Source organism: Nannobrachium achirus, assembly GCF_963921795.1.
Source record: "Nannobrachium achirus genome assembly, chromosome: 18".
In the NCBI taxonomy this organism is placed as follows: domain Eukaryota; kingdom Metazoa; phylum Chordata; class Actinopteri; order Myctophiformes; family Myctophidae; genus Nannobrachium; species Nannobrachium achirus.
The window spans coordinates 27,044,710-27,069,990 of record NC_137825.1 but is presented as its reverse complement, the minus strand read 5'-3'; the positions used below and the strand labels follow the sequence as shown (position 1 = coordinate 27,069,990).

Here is a 25,281-nt window from a genome sequence, read left to right as displayed (position 1 = left end):
TTATCGAAAAAACACGGCCTGCTCACATATTAGGAGGGTAGTATGGGTCACCAGAACAATTATGTGTGTTTTTAATGAATCTATCATGGTTAAAATGAAGTTTGAAGTTACAATGGGTGTGTGTGGGGAGAGGCCCTGGGCCTGGAGGGCCTGGTAACATTTACATCAAATATCTAAATATTCAATCAAGCTAATTAAAATCTGTTCAGGGTGTTCATAAAAGCCTGATTAGATGATGAAATGACCAAAAGTTTTTTTGAAAGTGGAATATCCCTTTAAGTACAATTTTGAGATACTTTAACTTTATTTGAGTATGCCTATTTTTCAATAGTTTAAACTTCTAGCTCTACATTCTACTCCACTACAGCTCAGAAGTAAATATTTTACCTTTTACTACACTACAGTTAGGCCTATTTGAAAACCTTGGTTACACGTCAGTATGTAGATTTAATGTGTTATTAACATAAATGAACCAATCAACCACTATGTTATACTTATTTTATACAAAAATAGCCGATTAATGGCAGGTTTGGTCATTTGAATGTTTTATTATAATGTTTAATTTTTAAACTATTATTGCATGCTAACTTTCCAGCCTGCAGTTTTTATTAGCTTGGATTCCTCATCGATGATGTCACTGGTAGGTGTTCACAGCCCTACTCTGAGACAGGGACCGAGTAGACCAAAGATTGGGCCTCAAGTAGACCAACTAGACCAGGTCAACCTGGTTGTGCCAGACCCCCTGTCTGTCATCATCATTTATGACATCATGCCTTTTGTAGGCATGTCATCATCATGTCATCATCATATATACCCTTTATATAGAAAAGGGACAGACCGACATTTGCTTATGTAGACCTACCCATTTCATGGGTCTGGCAAAAATGATACCGTATTATAATGAGCATTAGTGATGAACCAGTTGTGGTCCTTTAAATCATGCTTCTTCAACTGCTGATTCATCATTCATCCACATTGTCTTTCTCTAAACTTAAAAAAGCCTTGATAAGTGGTGGGCTCTGCAACACTTTTTAGAACAAAGTTATTATTATTTTTTTTATTGAAATCACCAGGTGTTCTCTGGCTTTCTTTCACTTCTTAGATCAGCCAACTATAAATAATAAAGTTAATCTGTGGAGGAGACGGAACCAGGCAGCATAATTCATACCTTGGAGCCTTTTCTGATTTGACTCCAGTGAGAAATGTGACCCTCCTGTCTGAGCTATTTGGTGCTTGCTGGCTGCAGGAAGCTGTCCAGGTTTCCAGGGGAAGTTTGTCCCGCTGTTCTGCCTTCCTTATAATCACCCTACTGTGTGTGTGTGTGTGTGTGTGTGTGTGTGTGTGTGTGTGTGTGTGTGTGTGTGTGTGTGTGTGTGTGTGTGTGTGTGTGTGTGTGTGTGTGTGTGTGTGTGTGTGTGTGTGTGTGTGTGTGTGTGTGCGCGCACACACTTGCATGTCCCGATCAGTCCAGTCTTTAATTTGTCATTGGGCCTCAGAAAAACCCAATGACCTGCATAAATTCCAACAAGAAACAGCAACATTTACAACAAGGGGATCTTAAAAAAGCATGTTGTATCATTTTGTAGTATATTCAGAATTCAGGAAGATAAACTGACAGAGAGACAATTAGGAGACAAGAGAGAAGAGCACTGTTTAATTGGAAATAAAGGTGGAGTTCTCTCTCAGACCTCCAGAGCGATCCAGATGCCACAGTTTGCCGTGGGGAAAAGTCTTAGTCTGGACTGGCTCTGAGGGTTTCTGGGACCCTTTGACTCTGGCGTGAAGAGATGGCTGGGAGAGGTGGATGGATGGATGCAGATGGAGAGAACATGGGTAGAGGAAATGTTTGCGTTTAGATGTTCAAGGGCAACAGGAGGGAAGCAGAGAAGCATCTGGGGAAGACGGTATAAGATGGAGCTTGGAGAGATGAGCATTCAGACCAGGTGTTGCACATGATGGCTTTGGCAGCAGAGAAATCTGTGTATACACATGAGACACGTGATAAGATAATTGAGTGCCTTGTCCTGGCAGTCACGTTTGTGTTGGCCTTATTCTGTCCTGTGCAATACGTTACATTTTGAATTTATTGCTCAGATAATGATGTGCTTCGATGCCATTTTAAAAACAACACAATTTAAGCATTCTACATTTAATGCTTTTCACATGGTTATTACAGGTAGTACAGTCAAGGGTTATGCTAAAAGATTAACACAAAAATCCCCAGGGGGACATTTCCATTGTGGTCTATTGTACTCGATTTACAAAGTGCATTTGAGTTGAGTTGAGTTGAGTTGAGTTGAGTTGAGTTGAGGAGTGCTAGAGGGTGAGGTGGAGTCTGAAGAGGTGAGTGAGTTTTTTGTCAGGGGAGTAATCGTCTGTGCGTCCAGAGCACTTTCCTCCCCTGTCATCTTCTCTACACCTACTGTACTGTATGTCTTCACATTACACAGTAATTAGTATCATGGGCAATTCCTTTCAATGTTAATTCAAGTTTAGTATTGACAGATACTGTACATCTGAAAAATGACTCAAGTCAGGTGATGTAAAATGCTACGAACATATTCGAGACTTTGTAGAGATTATTCTAGAAGTGCTTTAGGAGATTTGTGGGAGAGGGGCAAGTAAAACACTGACGAGAGCAGGCTAGAGTGTTTTTGGTTCTGTGTGTAATGTATACAGTACATCTCCCTTTATTATCAGACATGACGAACTTGCCATGCACAACCTCTGTCAATGGAATGTACACATCGACAATTTGGTGCATCCACACCAGGGGCCATTGGTTGGATCTGTTTCTGAATGTCCTGTTCTCATGCAATCCACCGGGTCCAGTGGGATGGAATTGCACCCTGAAGTTGTTTGTCAACCACAAAAAACCTCAAAGAATATGTGACCTAAAATGGCACTGGCTTTGAGAGAGTATGTTTCTGTTAACAATTGTATTTCTTAATTTTCTTATATGCATTTCATTGTACCTTATTTTATAATATATGTCAGGGCTGAATAAGACTGTTATAGTTATATTTGTTATATACTGTGCTGTCAATGGCATCTAGATTATTCATACTTCTGAACACAACACAAGCTCTTCTAATACTCCACGAGGTGGTCTGGATGATCCGCCTGGCTGATCTGATCACAATGCCAGCTCAGTGTGACTTCTAAACATCCACACACCTCTTAGCTAATGCAGTCTGTTGTGATCGGATCCCCTAAAGCAGGGGTCTTCAACAGGGGGTCCACCAAATATTTGTGTGATAGAAGCTTGCTTCTCCTTTTTTACATTAACCACTGGAACCCTATAGCATACATATTCTGAGAACTTTAGACAAAAATAGCAGATCTACAAGCTCACAGCGCCTCACGCTGTGAGGCGTTGTGAGCTTGTAGATCGGCTATTTTCAGCAAAGAGCTTTGGTGTAGAGGGAGAAAATGAGCAGACTAAGTACAGAGTGAAAGGTCAAGTTTAAGTATTGACGGTTCAAGTGGTTAAATATCTGAAAACACAAATGTACAGTATATGAATCCAAAATAAACTGATGATTGTGCTGTGAAACGATGAAACTATATGGAATGAATCTATGAAAAGGTTGTGGGGGTCCCCGCTTCATCTTTCTCTCAACTAAGGGGTCCTTGGCCTGAAAAGTTGAAGACAGCCTTAAAGGTCACATTGAAACAAGGGTAGCCTAGTCTTTGGCAGTCACCCTTGTCAGAAATAGTGTTAGTGTTGGATGGAAGTGTTGGTCTGTTGAGGCAGTCTGGGCTTGCTTAGTGTCTCTAGCTTCTTTAGCTCATGTGGGAGTTAGTGGACGGCCATGAACAGACTCCACTGTGCTGCCTGTCTGCACAAGAATTCTGACCACATTGTCAAAATAAAATGTGGGGGAAAAGAATTCTCAGAAAAACTTTTGTTTTAATGTTTTTGTGGTTGGATGCCTTCCACGGGCCAGTGGTATTGGCAGGGTGCTTATCCTCCAGGACATGGCTCAACTGGATCCAATTCTGGTCATTTTTAGATCCTTTGCTATTTTAGCTTTATATAATCAAGAGAGGTCAGGCTCCATCGCCATACAACAACAGTATTCTTCTGGATACACTGGTCTTGTCAGATTGCTCTACAATATTCCAAGCTGGAAGGCCGGGAGGCAGAGATTATGTTTTTGCCCCGTTTGTGTGTTTGTGTATCTGTCTGTGCACAGCTAATCTTGGAAACCGCTGGTCCTATCAGTGTCAAACTTTTCATGCAAGCTGCCAGTAGGCCAAGGAAGACCCACGTTGTTTTAATCGGCCTCATGGTGACAGTGTACCAGGCTGCTTTAAATATAACTCTTGAACCATACGTTGTACAATCAAAATCCATTTTTGGATCATGGCGCAACTCCCCATAGTCTATAGACCGATTTTCTGAGCGACACACTGGAGAGGGCGCCGCCGCCATTAGCGGTGCAAACACTTGTGTAAAGTAACTTGTAGCCTACATTTACTTAAGTACAGTACTTTCCCATTTTACTTCTACTCCACCACTGGCTGCTGTTTGCACCGCAGTTTGCATCTACAGGGAATCGTCTACAGGCCATGCCCATTCACGTCTAGATTTCTGCCAGATTTTGACCAAATCTCTGGAGTGTATCAGAGTTTGCCTTCTAATCTGATTGGCCATAATTGGCTTCCAAAGTTTGTGGGAAGGAAGTATTTAAGAAAAAAGAAAATCATGAATACTTGTGACTATGTGTTGTAGTTTGCCTTGTTGTCTTCATGTCATGTCTTCAGTTTATACCTGCAAAGTTGTTTGTAATGCAATACAATACCTAATAATGATTCCGCCCGCATCACTGCTTGATGTTTACCTCAGATATAGAATGCTTAGTCTACTAGTCATGCAAGTCCGGGTGGCTTCATTCATGAAGATCAGTTGAGTTTTACATCTAAAGCACAATATGCTCTGTTGTTCTTGCTAAGATGAATGGCGTGGCATTGTGGGAATGATGTGGGCGTGGGCATGCATGCAAGAACTTTATGTCAATTATTACATGGACGCAGAGAATAAAAGTGCATTTCTGACTGTGGAATTACTGCCCTTGTATTCCACGTCTTTGTGTGGTGCAGCTGGCTTTGATGGTGGAGCTGAGGGTTGTGTTTCTGGGAAGAGAACGCACAACGTCCAAGGACTTTTCTTTTGCATTTGTGTGTGTGTGTGACCTGACATCCTACACCAACGATCGTCCCTCTGGGAGACACTTGGATCCCGGGAAACTGGGGAGAGACACCTGTTTTGGGAGCCAGAGGAGAGAGGACAGGTTGTTGGGGTATAGCTCAGCATTGAGAGTGGACTGGGGTAGCTGCCAGTTGCGCTGAGTAACTGCATGCTTGTGTGTGTGTGTGTATGTGTATGGATCTGTAGTGGGTAGCGGGACGGAGGCTTGCTTATAGGAGAGGCAAGGTAGACGAGAAGTTGACAAAGAATGTTTGGATTTCAGCAGCATAGATTATGAAAAGAGGGGGTGGGATGGTGGACTGAGAGTAGAGAAAGAGCATGAGAGGGGGAGATAAAGAACTGAAGCGGCTGACAGATTAAGGAGCTGTGGGAGGCAACGGCAGGTGTGCAGAGTGTTTCCAGAGCTGTGTACGCACGCAGCGAGGAAGAGGAGCGCTTGGGAGGAATCGGCTGACCGGAACAAGAGTGGGATACCTTTACAGGAACAAGGGAAGTGGAACAACAACATCCAAGAGCATCCAACGATTTAGCCAGTCAAAGTGGAGCCTGGGGAGTGTTGCAGTAGCACAGTAAGTTTATTTTCCACCGTCAGAATCAAGGCAGTGCAGTGCATGTGCAGGTGAGGCGTTGGATTACCACAGAGGTGAGGCGTGCAGCATATGAGACGTTTTACGGTGCGAGTACGAGATGGAGGCGATGTCTGCGAGGGGCCGGCAGCGTGGCCACTCCCTCTCTGACGACTCTGAGGAAGCCAATGGGAACCAGGTGGAACCTGGCCCAGAACCAGAACCAGAAGACCTGGACTGGGATAGCTATAGCACCGCACTGGAGCACAGACTAGCAGCTGTGGGTAACTCTCTCTCTCTCTCTGGTGTGTGTGTGTGTGTGTGTGTGAGTGCTTTGTGCGTGCACATGTGCATGCATGTGCGTGCATGCGTGCGTGCATGCGTGCGTGTGTGCGTGCACGCACATGTGGGTGTGTGTACCTACAGCTTGTGTGCCTAATGTAGAAGTCATGAATGAACACGTCCTACCTGCATACTGGTTTACACCTGTTCTAAGGCCGGGGTGAAAGGTGACACTGTCATATGGTGCAGAAAGCTTAGGCTGAATGCACCAAAGTAAGAACAGTATTTGCTGAGATCAATTTCAAAAAGCAAAGTCTTGGAAAGAGCACGAGCCAAGCACTTTTATGGAAACAAATGCAGATGGAAATGTAGTCCACTGATGATATGGTGTGAATGCCCACATATTTGGGTTATTAGCTGACAGCAGACGCCTTGCCCATGATGACCGGTTCATAAGAAAACAGTGGTAATCGCAACAGACTCTCACAATCAGCCCTTTTTGACAAAATGTTGAGCTGCTCAGTACAACCTGCTTATCGGGTCCGGTCCATACGTCACCGAGCTGCATTATATTAACGAGGAGGCAGGCTAATGAGTCAAGGTTTTGTATTTGACTCGGGGAAGGATAAGTTGCAGCTTGTAGCATAGCCTCCGGTAAGACTTCATCAGAGCCTAGCTACAGTAGGCCTACTGTATCTCTCTGTCTTTGCTTTTATCCTCTCTACAGAAATGTTCCTATATGTCTCCATCCTATCTAAACTGTTTTCCTTTTCATATCTCCAATTTATCTACTCCCTTTCGCCTTGGCTTTCCTCCTTAACCTCTGATATTTATTATATCAGCCGCTCTCAAGCTTCCGACCTGCTTTTAAACGCACACTTTTGCTGCGTATACTTGCAATAAGAATCATTGTCGCTGACATGCGGTATATTCCTTTATCTCAGTGGTTCTCAAAGTGGATTCCAGGGACTCTAAATTGACACTTACAAGTCTGTAACTCTGACATTATACAAATCCAGCGACTCTAAATTGTACCCTTACAAGTCTGTAACTATGACTGTAACTTCCCATGACTGTACCTTCCCTTAACTCTGACAGTATACAAATGGATCCAAATTTGAGTTAAGGGAAAACCTGAACATGAAATGTTTGATGTTTGAAAAAGTTGAACCGCCTGTCCTCACCCCACCTCCTTCGACCAGGAGCAGGAGAGCGCCCAGGCGTCGGAGCAGCGCTGTGCCCAGCTGGAGAAGGCCCGGCGCGGCCTGGAGCTGGAGGTGTCGGGCCTGTCGGAGCGCCTGGACGAGGAGGAGGCGTGCTCGGCCCAGCTGGCCCTCCACAGGGAGAGGCTGGAGGCCGAGTGCGGCAGCCTGAGGCGGGACCTGGACGAGCTGGAGAGCGCCCTGACCGCCACGGAGAGGGACAAGCAGGTACCGGAATGCACGGCATGATTCTCTCGTCTAGCACTTTCACTCCCTCTCTCTCGCGCCGTTCGCGTCCCTCGCTCTGCTTCTCCTCGGTGTTGTGCTCCGTAAATAGCAGATTTTCTTTTTTGGTTGATATGTTTGGGGCTTTTCTGCCTTTGTTCAGATTCAATACGCACAGTAGAGTGTGTGACAGGAAACAGGGAAAGAGAAGAAAGGAGTGACACGCAGCAAAGGGCGTCGGGCTCAGGAATCAAACTTGTGTCACGCTGTCAGGCTGCAGTAGAGCCTATATGTGGTATGCGCCTCAACCTCTAGGCTATCGTCGCCCCGTAGAAATACTTTTGTGCCAGGGACCCAACATACGAGATTTCAAATTCTTCATATTTGATGTCAAGATCGTCATCCTCAGGACAAAAATGCACTAATGCACTACATTGCAGGTGCTTTTTGAGAGTGTAAAATAAGAAGACACGTCTGACATGTGTGATCTGGGCCGCTTGCCCCAGGAAATGTGCCAAGCTCAATAGGCAACAACGGTAACTGAGGACAGTCTGCACTGAATGAGGCGGGAGAGGCTTCAAGAAAGACAACTTGAATAAGAGGATAAAAACATAATCTTTTACTATTTTTGGGGGTATTTATTTGATGGATACAATTTGACAGAGGGGAGCATTAGGTAGCCACAGCATGTGCCATTATTTTGTCTTTCCTCTCTGACCTACTTACAGTATGGCATGGGACACCCGTGCAGAATGCACAGCGTAGCGTCTCTCCCCATTGATTCTACCTCGTGCTCCCAGAGGACGCCAGCTATTGTACGGCCCATTACGAAGGCCTGTCTCCTGTCTGCGGAGTCCGAGAGTAACAAGCAGAGGTTGCTTTGACATCTACTGTTACAATCCCTCAGCAGTATTTTCTATCTATCTAATTGAGGTGTATTATAGGATTAAGATGCTATCTCTGTTCAAGAATGCTTAAAAGTATGTACTGCATTCACCGCAAGACCTGTGCCAGTGGGAAAAAAATGTGTCCTGTGTGGTATTCGTTGTTGCAGGAAGGCAGCGTTTCAATCACAACATATTTTTGTATCTTTCCTTTTACATGTTGTCTTAACCACCATTCGCAATTTGATCTGGCGTGCACTTGGAGGAAGTGTGTTCTTAAATTCCCTGGTGATGTGAACTTGTGTGTGGTGTAGATGTTTTAAAGGAAAGATTGTGGGGAAAATCAACAAGACTGGACCTGCCCAAGTGACACATGGCTCCAAGGCATGAAACTGACTTGACTTTATGTTAAATGTCTAGGGTATTTGTTACTGTAATCCAAGTCACTTTGAATGGACATGATTTATTTATATTTTTCCTACAGGGGCAAATTGTTTGAACAGAGCACAATGAGCCATTTGTTCTGAAGGATGTATCATAGCTGTTATTTGAATAATTCATCTTTTCTTTTTCTTTTTTGAATCACGTAAGTGCTCTGAAATACTCTCCCCACTGAAGAGAGCACGATGTTTCGCTGACCTCTTCTGGTTTCTGCTCTCTCTCTCAACCACCCCCACTGGCTCACATGCGCGCTGGAAACCTCTTGACAGCTTCCAAAACATCCACGCTTGTCTCATTAGGGTCCTGGTTGTTCAAATGAAGACCAGGATGCCACATGCACGAGGAATACTTTGATGTTGAAAAAACAATGACATGTGTTTGGTCATAAAAGATATCATTGTTTTTACGGTGTGGCCGACAAAGCCGTACAGATCAGAATCGCTGTTTCACAATCGCGTCATTATTGTTTCCTGCAAAGAGAAAACACTTAAAGGAGTACTTCACCACTTTTCAACCTATCTTCATATAATAGGTCCTCACTAATGTTCATAATAAAATAACAATGGCTTCCACTTTAACATTGCAACTTTTCAGGAATAGAAAGCCTGCATTTTCTATTAGCTTGGATTCCCAATCGATGATGTCACAAGACGATGGGTTTCTGACCTGCCCACAACCCTCCAATGAGAAAAAAAAGCTATTTTTTAGTAAGGACCAATTATATGAAGATAGGTTGAAAAGTGGTGAAGTCCTCCTTTAAGCTGGATTTATACATCGGTGTGCGACACGATGCACAACCAAGTATGAATCTCACGTTAGCGCTCTCAGCATGGACTGAATATAAGACCTAGTTCTCTGGATGATATATTAGGAAAAAAACAAGCAAATTATGATAAAAGCATGATTTATATTTTCTTTCAGAACAAATTTTACTTTTTATTATCAATATTATTAGAGGATGTTCAAGCCTGCTGTCTCAATGTCTTTATAATCCCTAGTGATTTATATTCTGCTGAATCTGCTCTGGGTTTCTCTCTGTCTCTCACACGCACACACAGTCTTCTGACACAGAGGTGAGGAGGCTATCAGAGGAGCTGTCCCAGAAAGATGAGTTGGTGCAGAAGCTCCAGAAGGAGAAAGAACATCTGGTGGAGCTCAGCCAGGTGAGACACACAGACACACACAACACACCATCACCGCCACAGGGGTCCCCAAGGCCAAAGATTAAGGGTCAGATTGTGGCTCATTGATTGGGATGGGGAACATTCCACCATGATTGTCCTCTTCAGGTTATGTACTGAGTGGGTTTTAAAGCAGTAGTGGAGTTTTGTTTATGGTTGTGTGTTGTTTGTAACTCATAGATTTGTCACATTTGTTAACACACGACAGTGTGATGTCTTTCTCTCTCGCTACTGGAGCGAAACGTGAGGAAAGTGGAACCATATGAGGCTGGCCGAAACTGGCACTTATGATAAATGTCCTCCCTATCTACACGCACGCACCCACACGCACGAACACATACACACTCAGACCAAGGCCCGCTGTGCTTTCCAAAGTATTACAGACGCTTCAAACAGTAAATCCCGGCCCCTACAACCTCATCACATTCTATGGCGACTGCTATAAGAGGCCCCCGTGCCGTAATGTTTGCCAGATGCGTTGACCAACAGTAGCTGCCTGGTTCTCAATGTAACTTGTGATGGAAATTTAGAATCGGTCCCATTATCATCCTACTGTTTATTGAACATGTCTTGCGTTATGGATGGAGCCGGGGATACAAAGAGAAGATTGTGGAAGGGACTTCTGAAGGTTTATAATCATTAGATAAACTTGGTGCAGCTGTTTCAGTTTGTTTGGCTAAAAGAAATCTTTTTTTCACCAGATGGCCCAAACTCATTTGTACCCACTGACGGGGGAAAGGGAGGGCTCTCTGATGAAGCAGGGGATGACTCTTTATATACATTTTCCATTCAAGTAAATGAAGTCCCATCTTCTCGCTGAATGTGGCAGACAGATGCGTGTGAACTGTGAAGAGAAGGGATGGGTCGGGGGGGAGGGGGGGGGGGGGACACATGTGCAGACCAGTGTAGAAATACAAGTAGAAGTCCAGGATTCAACATTTACTTGAGTAAAAGTACAAAAGTGTTGGCATCAAAACGTACTTAAAGTACCGGTATCAGAAGTAGAAAGTACTCATTATGCACAATGTCCCGTTTCACAACTTTTCAAATGTATAAAAATCTTTTGAAAATAGAAGATGCAACGCATTGTGAGCTTGTAGATCGGCTATTCTCAAATGGCTGAAATGTATATAGGGCTGAAGACAAGTGGGTAATGTATGTTTTGTAATAATAATCAACAAACACACTTCTATAAAGTAACTAGTAACTAAAGTTGTCAAATAATTGTAGTGGAGTAAAAGTACAACATTTGCATCTGGGATGTAATGGAGTAGAAGTAAAATTGCTGAAAATTGGAAATACTCAAGTAAAACTGTACTTGAGTTTGTACTTAGTTACTTTACACCAGTGGTTCTCAACCTGAGGGTAGGGACCCCCAGGGCGGTCCCCAGATGATTTTGGGGGTCCCCAGATGATTAACTTAATGTGCAATATTGTTTTCTCACTCAACAGTAAACAAACCAACATAAAGTTTAAGTGTATAGACTAGAGGGTATCTGCACATTTCTAATTTGACAATTTAAGAACTTTTTAATACCTCTAAAATGACAAATGAAACACTGGACAAATTGTCAAATATTAGAGGCAGAAGTTGTGAAAATAGCAGATCTACATGCTCACAACGCCTCGCAACGCGTTATACAAAATGTAATGCCTCAACTTTTAGTGCTCATCAGGGTGGGGGGGTCGCCAGTTAAAATATGATTATTTTTGGGGTCGCGGCCTGAAAAGGTTGAAAACCACTGCTTTACACCACTGGTGCAGAGCAGGTTCAGCCATCTTGTTTCTTCCCAACAACAGCAGGCCATCGAGGACTTGCAGAGCGAGGAGGAGAAGGTGAACCTTCTGACCAAGGAGAGGGCCAAGATGCAGATGCAGACGGAAGAAGTGAGTTCATTATTGATTACTGATAAAAAATAAAAATAAAAACATCTTTCTATGTCAATGGTGCTCAAACCTTTTAATGTCAAGGCCCTAGGATTATATGTATTTGACCGCGGACCCCCATCTCAAAATATTTTGTTCCAGTGACCCCCAGAAAGAAATTTTAAATAAATAAAATAGCAGATCATAGCGCTGCGTGCCGCGCTATGAGCTTGTATGAGCTTACAAGCTATGAGCTTGCGTATATCTGCTATAAAATAATGGTTAAAGTGGTTAAAATCTAAAGTGACACAGATGTTTTCCACTTTCCACGTCTAAATGGGTTAATGCATTGTGACTATATGATGTAAGCATGATGAGGGTTTGCTTTCAGACCCAATTTATGAAATGGCTTCGCATGTGTTAATTAAAAAAAAGGACGTAACGGGGCGCCGGCTGGCCAACTGGTCCAGGCGCATACCACATAGGCATTGCCACATAGGCATTGATGCCTGACGGCATCTCCGGTTCGATTACCGGTCCGGACGACCTTTGCCGCATGTCACTCCCTGTCTCTCCCCATTTCCTGTCAGTCTACTGTCCTATCCAATAAAGGCATAAAAGCCCCCCCAAAAAAACAAATAAAAAAAGGAAGAAACCACATTTATACATGCATTTTTCTGCTTTGCATTGTCAGCTGGAGTACCAGCTGGAGCAGGAGCGGCGGCAGCGCGCAGAGCTGGAGAAGAGCAGGAGGAGGCTGGAGGGAGACAGCAGGTCCACCTTAGAGAGCCTGGGAGAGATGGAGAAGATGAGGAGCAGCCTGGAGGACCTCATCAAAAAGTCAGCCTCACAATGCCTTAACCCAAGGGTGTTTTAACAGGGGGTCCGGGACCCCTAGGGGGTCCTCAGAGTTACTACAGGGGGTCCTCCAAATCTTTGTGTGACTTTTCTCTCCTTTTTTATATTAACCACTTGAACTTGTCCATATTCTGAGAACTTTAGCCAAAAATAGTAGATCTACGCCTCGCGCTGCGAGGTGTTGTGAGCTTGTAGATCGGCTATTTTCAGCAAAGAGGTTTGGTGTAGAGGGGAAAAAGAGCAGACTAAGTACAGACTGAAAGGTCAAGTTTATTAAGTATTGACGGTTCAAGTGGTTAAATATCAGAAAACACAAATTGACATGAATCCAAAATACACTGATGATTGTGCTGTCAAACGATGAAACTATGGAATTTATGAAAAGGTTGTGAGGTCCCTGCTACATCTCTCTCTTAATTAAGGGGTCCTTGGCCTGAAAACGTTGAAGACCCCTGCCTTAACCGCATCATGAAACTTAGCATCCCTATTCCGGAGCGAACATTAAGCAGAAATAGCTGATCTACAGAACGCACATGCGGCTGTTGCGAGCTCGTAGATTGGCTATTTTCAACGAAGATATTTGGTATAGAGGGGGAAAAAGGTTTCTTTTCGGGACCGGAATTCAAATATGGCGGATTTGAATTAGCAGGAAAAGTGGCTTCAAAACGAGTCTGTAGAACCCAATGAGTCACATGACCGTTACTTTTTTTTTTTTACAGTCTCAGATACGAACACAACAATTGGTTCTGTTTACGGGAGGGAAACCGGGCAGGGAGGGCAGTATGTGTCGTTGCGCCTACAGCTGGGGGTGAAAAGGAAAATAACATCAATCATACAGTAGATGAAGTCCTAAGGGTTAGAAATAAAGCTAGTTCTGGATGTTGTATGTAACTTCCAGTTAGTCTATGAGCTATCTATTTCTACAGTACAGGCTCTGATCCAATCTGGTACAACAACCAGAAAGTAAAACGACAACATGGACCTATAATACTGTGCATTTTAAGATATTTTGTGTTGCTTTTTCTGCCTTTATTGATAGTATATACAGTATACACTATAGTATACAGTATATAGACTGGAAATGGGGAGAGAGAGACGGGGAGTGACACGCAGCATAGGTCGTTGGGATCGGGGCTCGAACCTGCGACATGCTGTCAGGCTGCAATGGAGCCTAAGTCCAGAGCCTAAATGTCTTGAACCTATAGCTTTAATATTGCCTGTGATGCTCCAGAGCCCTGGTTGTGTGCAGACAGAGCACAGAGCTGTGTTATCTAAACGTTGAGGGGCAGGGCCCCCCGGGCGCTCAGTGAACGGTCCCAACAAGTCGGTATCTGCCCTCTGTAACACGAGAGCAAAGGCATTTACTATACTATACCTGGAAATAAGGACCAACCGCAGACATGGACCATTCCCCACACGCACACATGCGCACACACACACACGCACATGCACACTCTCACACGCACACACAGGATAAACACGTAGGCATACACACTCTGCAAAATCCTTAGTGTAGTGGTTCTCAAACTTTGAAATTTGACCGTCTCCCCTTAACTTTGACAGCGTACAAATGGACCATTTGGTTCCTTTTGTAGGCTGTCAAAGTGTCTCAGTGTTTATCACACATTTTGAACTTGTAGATTATTTAATTTCGAAAAGTTTGATTTCCGCCTATGATGATGACCTGCCCGAGAATAGTGACGCCAGGTTGAAAGTGGTTACGTCCGACAGAGTGAGAATGGACCCGTAGGGGTGCAGTAGTAGGAGTAACACACAGACAGAATGGACCCGTAGAGGGTGCAGCAGTAGTAGTAGGAGTAACACACACATACCGGGCCCTATAATTGCTGAACAATAACATGGCTGTAAAACCAAAGCGGGCTCCTCTTTGACGTCGGTGACCCCACGCTCCATGGCCTTCTGCTTCACTTTGAACATTAATCAAATGAGTGACTCACTCTGTTGCCATGACAATCTGTGGTCTCAAACAATCCCCAGCGCGCCTCGGACCAAATGAAATCTGTCATTCAACGTTGCTCACCCTCTCTCTCTCTCTCTCTCTCTCTCTCTCTCTCTCTCTCTCTCTCTCTCTCTCCTTTGAAGGAGAGATCTGGAGATAAGCAATACCAGCACCAAGCTAGAGGTAGAGGAGGCCCTCAACATTGGACTGCAGAGGCAGAGCAGAGACATGCAGGTAGGTGTGTGTGTGTGTGTGTGTGTGTGTGTGTGTGTGTGTGTGTGTGTGTGTGTGTGTGTGTGTGTGTGTGTGTGTGTGTGTGTGTGTGTGTGTGTGTGTGTGTGTGTGTGTGTGTGTGTGTGTGCTTGCGTGCACGTGCGTTTGCACAGATACTATCTCTATCTGTATTCAATGTATAAGCAAATGCATGTGGACACCGAGATATGTACACTCATATAAAGAATAGTGGAAGTCTGTACAGTATGTGCATTTTATATAGTGAGAGAGAGTTACGCTGGATGTGCATTCACACATGCATTGGAATTGGACTGGGTAGGATGCTCTCTTTTGTTTTATCACACAATGCATTTGTAAAAATTAGAATTTATATAGTGCTTCAAAAAAATAAAGAAGGACGTCGACAAAATTAACTAGTTGGCAAAAAGACTCTTCAGTGCATTCTTAATTTTATATAAGAAAATGCAAATGTCTTCATATAAGGACTCAGTGCCCTAGCTGTTAGGCACCAGTGTACAGAGAATAAACAGGATATAGCCCGAGCTGAACTGTGCAGGAGGTTGGATGCTTGCGTTGCATGCGTGCTATAGAGGTACATTACGGGGGGACTCAGACATATAGCTTTCAGGATGCTGTAAAGATGCATTCCTACCTTTCAACAGCAGTGCTGGGCCCTGTGCTCTGATTGGCCCACTGATTGCACACAGTTCCCTGCCTGTCAGGGAGATGGCTAAAACATACCTCCTGCATTCAACCTGATAACCATCTTCTGTCCTCCTGTCCCATGGCGGGGGCCTTCCCACCTCTAATACAGATGTTAACCCTTCCTCCATCCACTGGTGGAAAAGGTACTCACACTGGTTACTTAAAAACCCATTTAGGCCTAGAGTTATTGAATGCTTTAACCAGTGAAAAATAGCAGATATACAAGCTCACAGCGCGGCACCGAGTGCCGCGCTGTGAGCTTGTAGATCTGCTATTTTTGAAAAATTCTTGAAAATGTGTGCAAATCACCTGTAACTCAAATTTTGCTTCTGGGGGGTCCCTGGAACTAAATATTTTGAGATGCTGGTCCGTGGCCACATAAATATCAGTTTGGGGGAACTTCACATGAAAAGGTTTGAGAACCACTGACATAGTAGTCTCTCAAGAACAGACTAACTGAGCTCCAGTTAAGTGAAAAGGACCTTTTCTTTGACGATGGCTCATGACAATGAACGTATTTTCACGATTTTTCAAAAATAGCAGATCTACAAGCTCGCAGTGCGGCACTCGGTGCCGCGCTGTGAGCTTGTATATCTGCTATTTTTCAATAGTTAAAGCATAAAATAATGATACACAATAATGTGTACCCGTTCTAAATGGGTTTAGTAAAAGTATCAATGCTGCAGTGTAGAAGTACTCTGTTAAGTAAAAGTCTGGAATAAAACATTTGCTTGAGTAAAAGTACAAAGGTATTGGCACCAAAATGTACTTAAAGTACAACAAGTTAAAAGTACTCATTATGCAAAATGTCCCATTTCAAGTTTGCAAATGTTTACAAATCTTTGGAAAATAGAAGATCTGCAAGCTCAAATGATCTGAATGTATATAAGTGGTTAATGTACATTTTAAGTAAAATATTTGGATCCAAGATGTAGTGGAGTAGAAGTAAAAGTATTGGAGATTGGAAATACTCAAGTAAAGTACAAATACCTAAACATGTACTTGAGTTACTTTACACCACTGCTAGACCATGCAGAACCTTGACAAGCACTTAAAGGAGTAGTTCACCCCCACAATGACGTTTTATCTATTGATTACTCACGCCATAGAGACTAATATATTTACTCCCATTGATTACGGATGGGGACCCAAATGCATTTGGGTCCACATTTGGAATACATGGGGGTACGTTTATTGTAATCAAATTTTTGTCTTATGCAAAAAATATAAATATATAAATAAAATATTATTGAACTCAAGTCTCTATGGATAGAAAAAAGTCATTCTGGGGGTGAACTACTCCTTTAATTATACCCCACACTCCTATTATGTCTCAATGTAATTATTGGTTAATTAGATTACATCAACCGCCAATTTCTTGGGATTTTATACAATAGGAGAAACGTCACACGTTCATTCTACCCGTGAGCTTAGTAACAGAGAAGGCAGCAGGTTCTTCACAGAACGCGTACAGTGCCTAACAGTGAGATCATTTTTCATTTCTGTTTTCTGATTCATATGCCCTGGGGAACACAGTCACATCCTAGTGAGGAGGCAGTAATAGTTTCATTATATTGGCTTCAACGCTGTTATATTTGCTGTGGTCTTCACAGAGTGATTTAAACCGCCACGGGCCTCAATGAGAGCGAAGTTTACACTTAAGCGTTTTCATTCTTTACTGTAAATCTTTCTGTGTCATCAGTGAGATAGGGATCACACATGTCGTCTTTGAGCTTTTATCTGCGTCACTGGAGCTTGTGGGAGATAATGTGTTTTGTCTGTCTCTGTTCCTCGGAGAGAAGGGGACGTGTAAAGTGAGATTGCGGAGAGTGGGGCGAGAGAGAGAAAGCAAGGGGGGAAAAAGGATGGAGAGAGAAACATATAAAACGCTGTACCTTCAGATAGTGAGAGAGAGAGAGAGCGCAGGTGCCTCGGTTTGTGCGTTTGTAAGAGTTCAGGTAACGCTGGCTAATGCTCGCGAGGACCCTGATGTTTCATCCAGAGGTTTGAGAAGGCAAAAAAAATAAAAAATAAAGAGTGTCTTTGTATGTTGTCTGTCTCTGATCGGAGGAGTGAAAGGCGATCCTTGCGTCTGTAAAGGTTGGACTTGTTTTTTCACATTTACCTTAGCTTTGGCATTCTCTTTATGTCACAATGAGGCCTTTATGTGTGTGTGTGTGTGTGTGTTTGAGTGTGTGTGTGTGTGTGTTCACTGTGGATCTGAACATGCCCCCCCCCCCCCGCTGATAAAGATGCAGGTGGACAGGCAGATGCGGGACTAACAGGCCAGCCGATTGGACAGCCCCCCTTGTCTCCCGCCCACTCGCCGTCTGGTTTTGATAGAAAAAAGGTCACATGAATATGTCCACATACTGGGTGCGCATTGTGGCTCAGCGGAATCAAAGAGATAGCTTTGTGTGCAACGTTTATGATGAAGCTGCTGCCTGCCTCCCCCTCGGCACTGCGCTGTAATTCAAAGCAGTCGGGTTGCAGGGGAGTATGCTGGGGGCCGCAGGCATGCTGGCTAGCTACTCTCCTACAGTGTTGGGTGGGGGGGGTTAGTACATGGTCATAAAGCGGTTATACAGTAACACAGTGCTGTAAATGGGTCATCATGCCCCCTAGCCTAGCACAGTGGTTCTCAACCTTTTCAGGCCGCAACCCCCAAAATAATCATATATTAACTGGGGATCCCCCCACCCTGACGAGCACTAAGAGTTGAGCCATTATATTTTGTATATCTCGGTTCTATTGTTGCGAGGCGTTGTGAGCATGTAGATCTGCTATTTTCACAATTTCTGCCTCTAATATTTGACAATTTGGACAAAGTTTAATTTGTCATTTTAGAGGTATTAAAAAGTCCTTAAACTGTCTCTTTAGAAATGTGCACATACCCTCTATACACTTAAACTTTATGGTGGTTTTTGTTTACTGTTGAGTGAGAAAACAACGTTGCACATTAAGTAAATCACCTGGGGACCCCTCCAGAATAATTTGGGACCCCCCTGGGGGTCCCAACCCACAGGTTGAGAACCACTGGCCTAGCAGATAACGTTCAGTCTTACCCTGTTGTCTGTTCAGGTCAGATATTACACATTGGTGATGTTACAGCACTACAGCAGATAGGGCTTATGTCGATTTTTCGATTACAGAGAGAGAGGGTATCTCAACTATACTACTAGACCTTACCCGTTCGAAGATATGTGCTCCAAAATATGTGCAGAGTGTGGGTTGTGGGGAAAGTTACTGTGGTGCGTGCGTGAGAATATGTGGGAGCATCATAATGTAAGGAGCAGCTCATGGAGGAGTGTATATTTATGAAATAATTTAACAGCAAATTTAGGTGAATAGAAGTATGAATGCGCTTGCTCCACATAGTTTTTTCATACCCGTTGGAAGATGAGACACACATCAAACGCACCTGGTGAGAGAGAGAGAGAGAGAGAGAGAGAGAGAGAGAGAGAGAGAGAGAGAGAGAGAGAGGAGAGAGAGAGAGAGAGAGAGAGAGAGAGAGAGAGAGAGAGAGAGAACATTCCTAACTGTGAGAGAGGGGTGTGTGTGTGGGGCTACAGATCCCATGGCCTGGAGGAACGGACCGTAACCATGACAACAGGCAAAGAAAACGCTAATAAACAGCTTTAATTTGGGAGAAATGAAATTCGGGCTCCGTCACCGTTGGTATAATGCTAATGGCCAATACCATGTGAACTTTGGGATCAGTTGCTGAAGCGAGTGAATAGATAAACGTAGATAAGCGTGAGCGTTAGAGCGTTAGAGCGTGAGTGTGTGAGTGAGTGAGTTTGGTGGTTTATCTGATAGATAACGATAAAGATGGCATCTTGTGTCCACTCTGGTGCGCTGTCCGCTGCCCAACACCATGGGCAGAACACATAGGCAGTATAGTTGTAGGCCTGACACTGTGGTTCCCCTGACACATCACTGTGACATCACAGGTGACATCACAGTGATATCAGATACTCAGAGCAGGGATCTCCATAGATGGGCATAAACAGGTGACATCACAGCGGTGTGGCTGGTTCAGACAGGGATCTCCATGTATGGGCATAAAAGGTATTGTATGTTGTGATGTCATGGGAACCACTCTAACAGAATCCCTTTTATGCCCATATATGGAGATCCCTGATGGCCATCAATATTAAGCCCATATCTAACAGGACTTCTAACAGGAATGCCCATATATGGAGGAAGACAGCCCATATCTGTGTGGCTGGTTCAGACAGGGATCTCCATGTATGGGGATAAGGGATTTATATATGATGTCAGATGTGATAGACTTCATAGGATTTTCGCATAACGAATAACTGAGTAAGCATGTTTGGGGTCTCACAGCATATCTCCATATACAGTACATGGATCTCCAGATATGGGTACCAGGAGTCTCCAACTGGTCCCATGTACATCACTGGCCAGACAGAGAGACATGGCGTGGCGAGGTCGTCTGAGGCGTCTTACTAGTATTAATGTACTCTACCATACACAATTATGTTTTATTCATTAAATATGTCCTAGATAGTAGCTTTAAATCTAGATGTCAACATGATGATGTTAAAAAGATATGCGTCTCGGATTTGGTCTTTCAACGCAAACCACAGCCATCTGTGCAGGAAACTGCTACCACGTAAACAGTTCATAACACTGATTTGACCTCACCTATAAGACGTACTGTAAGAGCTCCAGTCTCTCAGGAGCTGTCATCACTCTGCGATCTGTTGGGCCAATCAAAAAACAGGTCCCGTGGTTGCCGTGAAAGCCTTCCACTGCCCAGCTGAAGGCATTTAAAAAAGAACAAAGGGTTCAGATTCCAGATCCATCACAGAGAAGGGTTTGCGGAATTAGGCCCGCATATGTGAACGGTATGGTGGGATCTTTACCAATGAGGTCTGAAATGGAGTGTGTTTGATGCAAGGGGCAGGACTGCAATCGCTCTTTGTGAGCCGATGGTGTTAATTATTATTTTATTTTTGTAACGATTTCAATCCAGTGTCCCTCTTTTTATAGGCAGATCTAAAAGCTCAGTAGAGGCAGGGGCTGACATTTCTAAAAGGGCCTTTTGGTGATATTGAAAATAGCAGAAATCCAAGCTCACAACACGTCGCAGCGCGACGCGTTGTGAGCTTGGAGGTTGTCTATTTTCGGTGCTTGATACCACACTGAACTAAGCATAATCAAGTGAACCATGGAGATGTGGTGTAACGGCATGGATTTCTACACAGAGAAAACAATTCTTTCAACACAAGATGCTGCATTCAAGTTCAGGAGAGTTTGGACACAGCAATTCTCTTGAATGCTGCCTTCAGTTATGGCATGGAATGAGGGCATTTGCGTTTCTTTCACCTTAGTAAAAAATGCATTCATGGTCTGGAGAGGGCACTTTATAGACGGGTAAAAGGGCAGGGGCTCAAGCCCCCCCTTGATGTCTATGTGTGCACGTGCCTGGCTTTCAATCCAGTGTCCCTCTTTTGGAGCTGTGTGGAACACAAGCTCCCTATACGTGGCCGTGTGTGTAGGTATGTATGTTTGTATGTGGGTGGGTCTGTCTGTATGTAGCCTCAAGCCTGTGGTGTAGTACCTTTTATGACCACACATGTTAAGGGAGGGGCACTGTTTCAACTGCAATACACACACACACACACACACACACACACACACACACACACACACACACACACACACACACACACACACACACACACACACAGCTCCACTTCGAACAGAGGTTCGATTTTTATAGGCAGATCTAAAAGCTCACGACGTGTCACAGGCTTGCAGACTGGCTATTTTCACTGTTCATCAGAAAAATGAACATACAGTAGGGCTTAATCATTGTCTCAGCTTTAGTTTTTTCCTCTGCTGAAGGGAGCTCACAGGATATGGCTGCCCACGCTGCTGACCATCCCCTCAGCTCTGGTGCAAAGTAACTAAGTATATTTACTCAAGTGATGTACCTTTGAGGTGCTTTTACTTTACTTTGCCGATTTTCATACTTTTACTCCTACTACAATTACTTGAAAACTTTACTTACTGGTTACTAGTTAGCTAGGGATGGGACGATAAGTGATATTATCGTTTATCGTGACATAAAAAAATCCCTCGCGATAATCGTATCATGGAGATTTAATTTATCGTGATATCGTCCTCCGTCATGCCCTGGGATCAATTCACCTTTTATTTGCCGAGCTGCATATCCGGTACCACTCATACCCTCTATAATTGGTAAAGGGTACTTATAATATACATACTCGATACAGTCTTTTTTCACTCTCTATCAAATGTCTTTGCCCAAAAATAGCCAAATAATACCTACAGTAAACATCATTACATTTTCCCCTATTTTTGCTTTATTCCGTGCTTTTACTCAAGTCAAAGATCGGAGTAGATCTTCCACCTCTGCCCCTCAGACACGAGCATGGAGCCATCAGCCATAAGTCAACATCTGATTGTAATTTCAGGTCAATTATTATGGTTTGAGAGTTCAACGGGGGAAACAGAAAAACAGAAAAAGAGGAAGAAAGCTAAAACTTTAAGTACATACAATTACAGAGATCAAACCTCCCAGACAATCCTCGACAATGATGGGCTAATTTTGTTATTTCCCCTACGCGTTGTGGTTCTGAGAATGCGCCTAACGTGACAATAACGCCAAGTATATGTTGGGGTAATTGCGTGCCTCCAGGGGCGTCGCACCAAATCCTGGGCCCTGGGTACAAGGATTCACTGCGGTTTAACCCATTTAGGCTGGGAAGCATTATTATGCATTATTTTGTGCTTTAACTATTGAAAAATAGCAGATATATAAGCTCACTGCGTGGCTGCGAGCTTGTAGATCTGCTTTATTTTTTAAATCGTGAACATTTGTGCAAGTCTTTGAATATTTCAAATCCTAAGGTTTTTTGAAAAACCTATGTTTCTGTCAGTGGTGCTCAAACCTTTTCATATGTATTTGGCCACAGACCCCCATCTCAAAATATTTCATTCCAGGGACGCCCCAGAAGCAAAATCTGAGTTACAAATGTTTGCTTAAAAAATACATAATGAAAGATTTGCACACATGTTCATGACTATTTTTCAATAGCTAAAGTATACAATAATTAAGGCCCCTCCACCTTGGGCCCTTGTCACTCAGTTCCACTCACCCCCCCCCCCCTTGTGACGCCCCTGCGTGCTTCTTAAATCTTGTGGAAGATGTGTGCGAAAGACTCCGTGTTTGTGAATGAATAATGGTTTGTTTATTTCTGTTAGTAGTAAAGACAGCGAGAGAGAAAAAGAAAGAAAGTCAGTTTGTAGAAATCAAAGCTTCTTCCACTTTATTTGCAGGATCATCTTCAACAACACTGTCAGAGGACTTGTGTTTTCCACAACTGGATCACAACCCCAATATTTATTTTGAGGCTGGTTTGAGGGTGTTTTGAGGAAAGTGAAAATCTAACAAGAAACAGATACCGGGATGCGTGTGCGTGTGCGCGTGTGTGTGTGTGTGTGTGTGTGTGTGTGTGTGTGTGTGTGTGTGTGTGTGTGTGTGTGTGTGTGTGTGTGTGTGTGTGTGTGTGTGTGTGTGTGTGTGTGTGTGTGTGTGTGTGTGCGTGCGTGCGTGCGTGCGTGGAGAGAGGGAGAGGGTGCTTGCGTGCGTGCGTGCGTGCGTGTGTGGAGAGAGGGAGAGGGTGAGAGGGGTATTGAGAGAGAGAGAGAGAGAGAGAGAGAGAGAGAGAGAGAGAGAGAGAGGGGGATTGAGAGAGAGAGACAGAGAGAGAGAGAGTGTGTAATGCAGAGACAGACTGCATGCATAAGGGGGTGTGGACAGTAAAATGCTTGAGGGGATCGACTGAGTGGAGCAGCGTGTGAGAGTGCGCGCACGTGCGGGTGTGTGTGTGTGTGTGTGCGGGTGTGTGTGTGGGACAGTCAGTCAGTCAGTTAGACTGCTGCTGCCTCACCATGGCTGTGCTCTCTGCAGACGTCCTGCGCTGGCATGTGAGTTTTCAAACTTTTCCTTTTTTTTTTTTACCTTTACTACGCCTGGCTTCTTTCACCTTTGTGTGCGCTTAAGCCTGATTCTCTCTTAGTTCTTGTGTGCCGGTGCCGTAAATAGCAGATCTACAAGCGGCATTTAGCCTATGGCATGCAACACCAGCATGCAACTAAGTATATGAATCAGGCTTAATTTTATGCTGTTGGAAAGAAAAATGCTAAAAAGGTCAGGAGAGTCTATAGCCTGTTTGGGAATTGTTAAATCTTTTTTTACAGATAATTTTTTAAGCGATATTAAGTTAGACTAAATTACAGGCAAACCAACCGTCTTACGATGATGTATGAATTGGGCTTAAGCTGTAAGGTGATGCTTGCGTGTGCGTGTGTGTCTGTGTGTGTGCATGTGTTTGTTTTGCCAGTGTCATGTTGTTGCCTATACTTTGTTGCATTCTCTGCCTTGTGTTTATGTGATGTGAGCTGTATCCACATCACAAAGGCTACTATAATATAGCACAGTGATGCTCTACCTGCGTGCCGGGGACCACTGGTGGGCAGCGAGGGTATTGCAAGTGGGCCCCCAAATAATTGGCAAAACACTATAATAGCCTATAACAATATAAATGATATCTATCTATCTATATCTATAGATATATCTATATCTATAGATATATACATAAATACGATACTATTGTACCTCAGTTCCATTGATCCAAGTCGGGGACACAATCGATTGATTGGTCTTTAAAATGCTCTGAAAATGCCTGTGGCCCCGCCCATCTGAGAATGACCAATTAACACCCATTAAGACCTGAGAACGCTTTTTTGAGATAGAGCAGTGGTTCTCATCCTGTGCATTTATGTTGGTTTGTTTACTGTTGAGTGAGAAAACAATGCTTTTGTACATTAAGTTAATCATCTGGGGACCCCCCAAAATAATTTGGGGAATGGGGATTGGGGACCCCCCCGGGGGTCCCAAGAGCATTTAGATCTGCTATTTTTACAATAGAACCGTGTTATACAAAATGTAATTCCTCAACTCTTAATGGACAATTTTAGTTTTTTACAAGAAGGGTAATTAAAGAATATAAAAGATGAGTGTTAAAATTATTTCATTTACTTTCTGTTCTTTTAGAGATTTCTATTTCAGTGGTTGGGGGCATGCGTACAAGTGGCTAAATATGTCATTTTACACAGAATAAGCCTATTCCCAAGATACAACGCAACCTTTCATGGTTGGATGTGACTTATGGGGGTTAGAAGTGTTACTGTAAATAGCAATAAAGAAACTGCTGACTTATTGTGTCTAAAAATACATACATATTTAGCCACTTGTACGCATGCCCCCATGCGTACGCAATGCCCCACATTTTAGCACGGTAAACACGATAAAACAATAGAACAAAGCAAATGAAAACATTTTAACACTCACTTTTTCTTTTCTCTAATTACAATCTAAAATATGAACCCTTGTTGTAAAAAAACAAAGTTGTCCTTTAATGCTCGTCAGGGTTACAATATGAACCAGTGAGGTAGAGGAGCGTTGCTGCAGCTCCAGCGTGCTGTTCATGGTGAATGGCCCAGGGCTCTGCAGGCTTATCAGACACACATCCTGACACTCAGACAAGATGGAGCTGGAGATAGAGCGCACGACATGACACAACCTGGACTCCATCAGGAAA

At 43.6% G+C, this 25,281-nt stretch overlaps 1 protein-coding gene across 4 annotated transcripts in view; it reads left to right on the top strand.

Moving 5' to 3' along the window:
• LOC308303646 (uncharacterized protein) overlaps positions 1–25,281 on the top strand; it is a 68,465-nt gene that overhangs the window by 11,825 nt on the left and 31,359 nt on the right. For 3 of the 4 annotated variants that reach the window (XM_080748085.1, XM_080748084.1, XM_080748083.1), the window contains 5 exons: positions 7,266–7,493; positions 9,874–9,978; positions 11,797–11,883; positions 12,557–12,702; positions 14,824–14,914. In XM_080748085.1, the coding sequence (XP_080604211.1) occupies positions 7,266–7,493; positions 9,874–9,978; positions 11,797–11,883; positions 12,557–12,702; positions 14,824–14,914 (657 nt within the window). The remainder of the gene's footprint in view (positions 1–7,265; positions 7,494–9,873; positions 9,979–11,796; positions 11,884–12,556; positions 12,703–14,823; positions 14,915–25,281) is intronic. The other variant, XM_080748086.1, reaches the window with a different exon arrangement.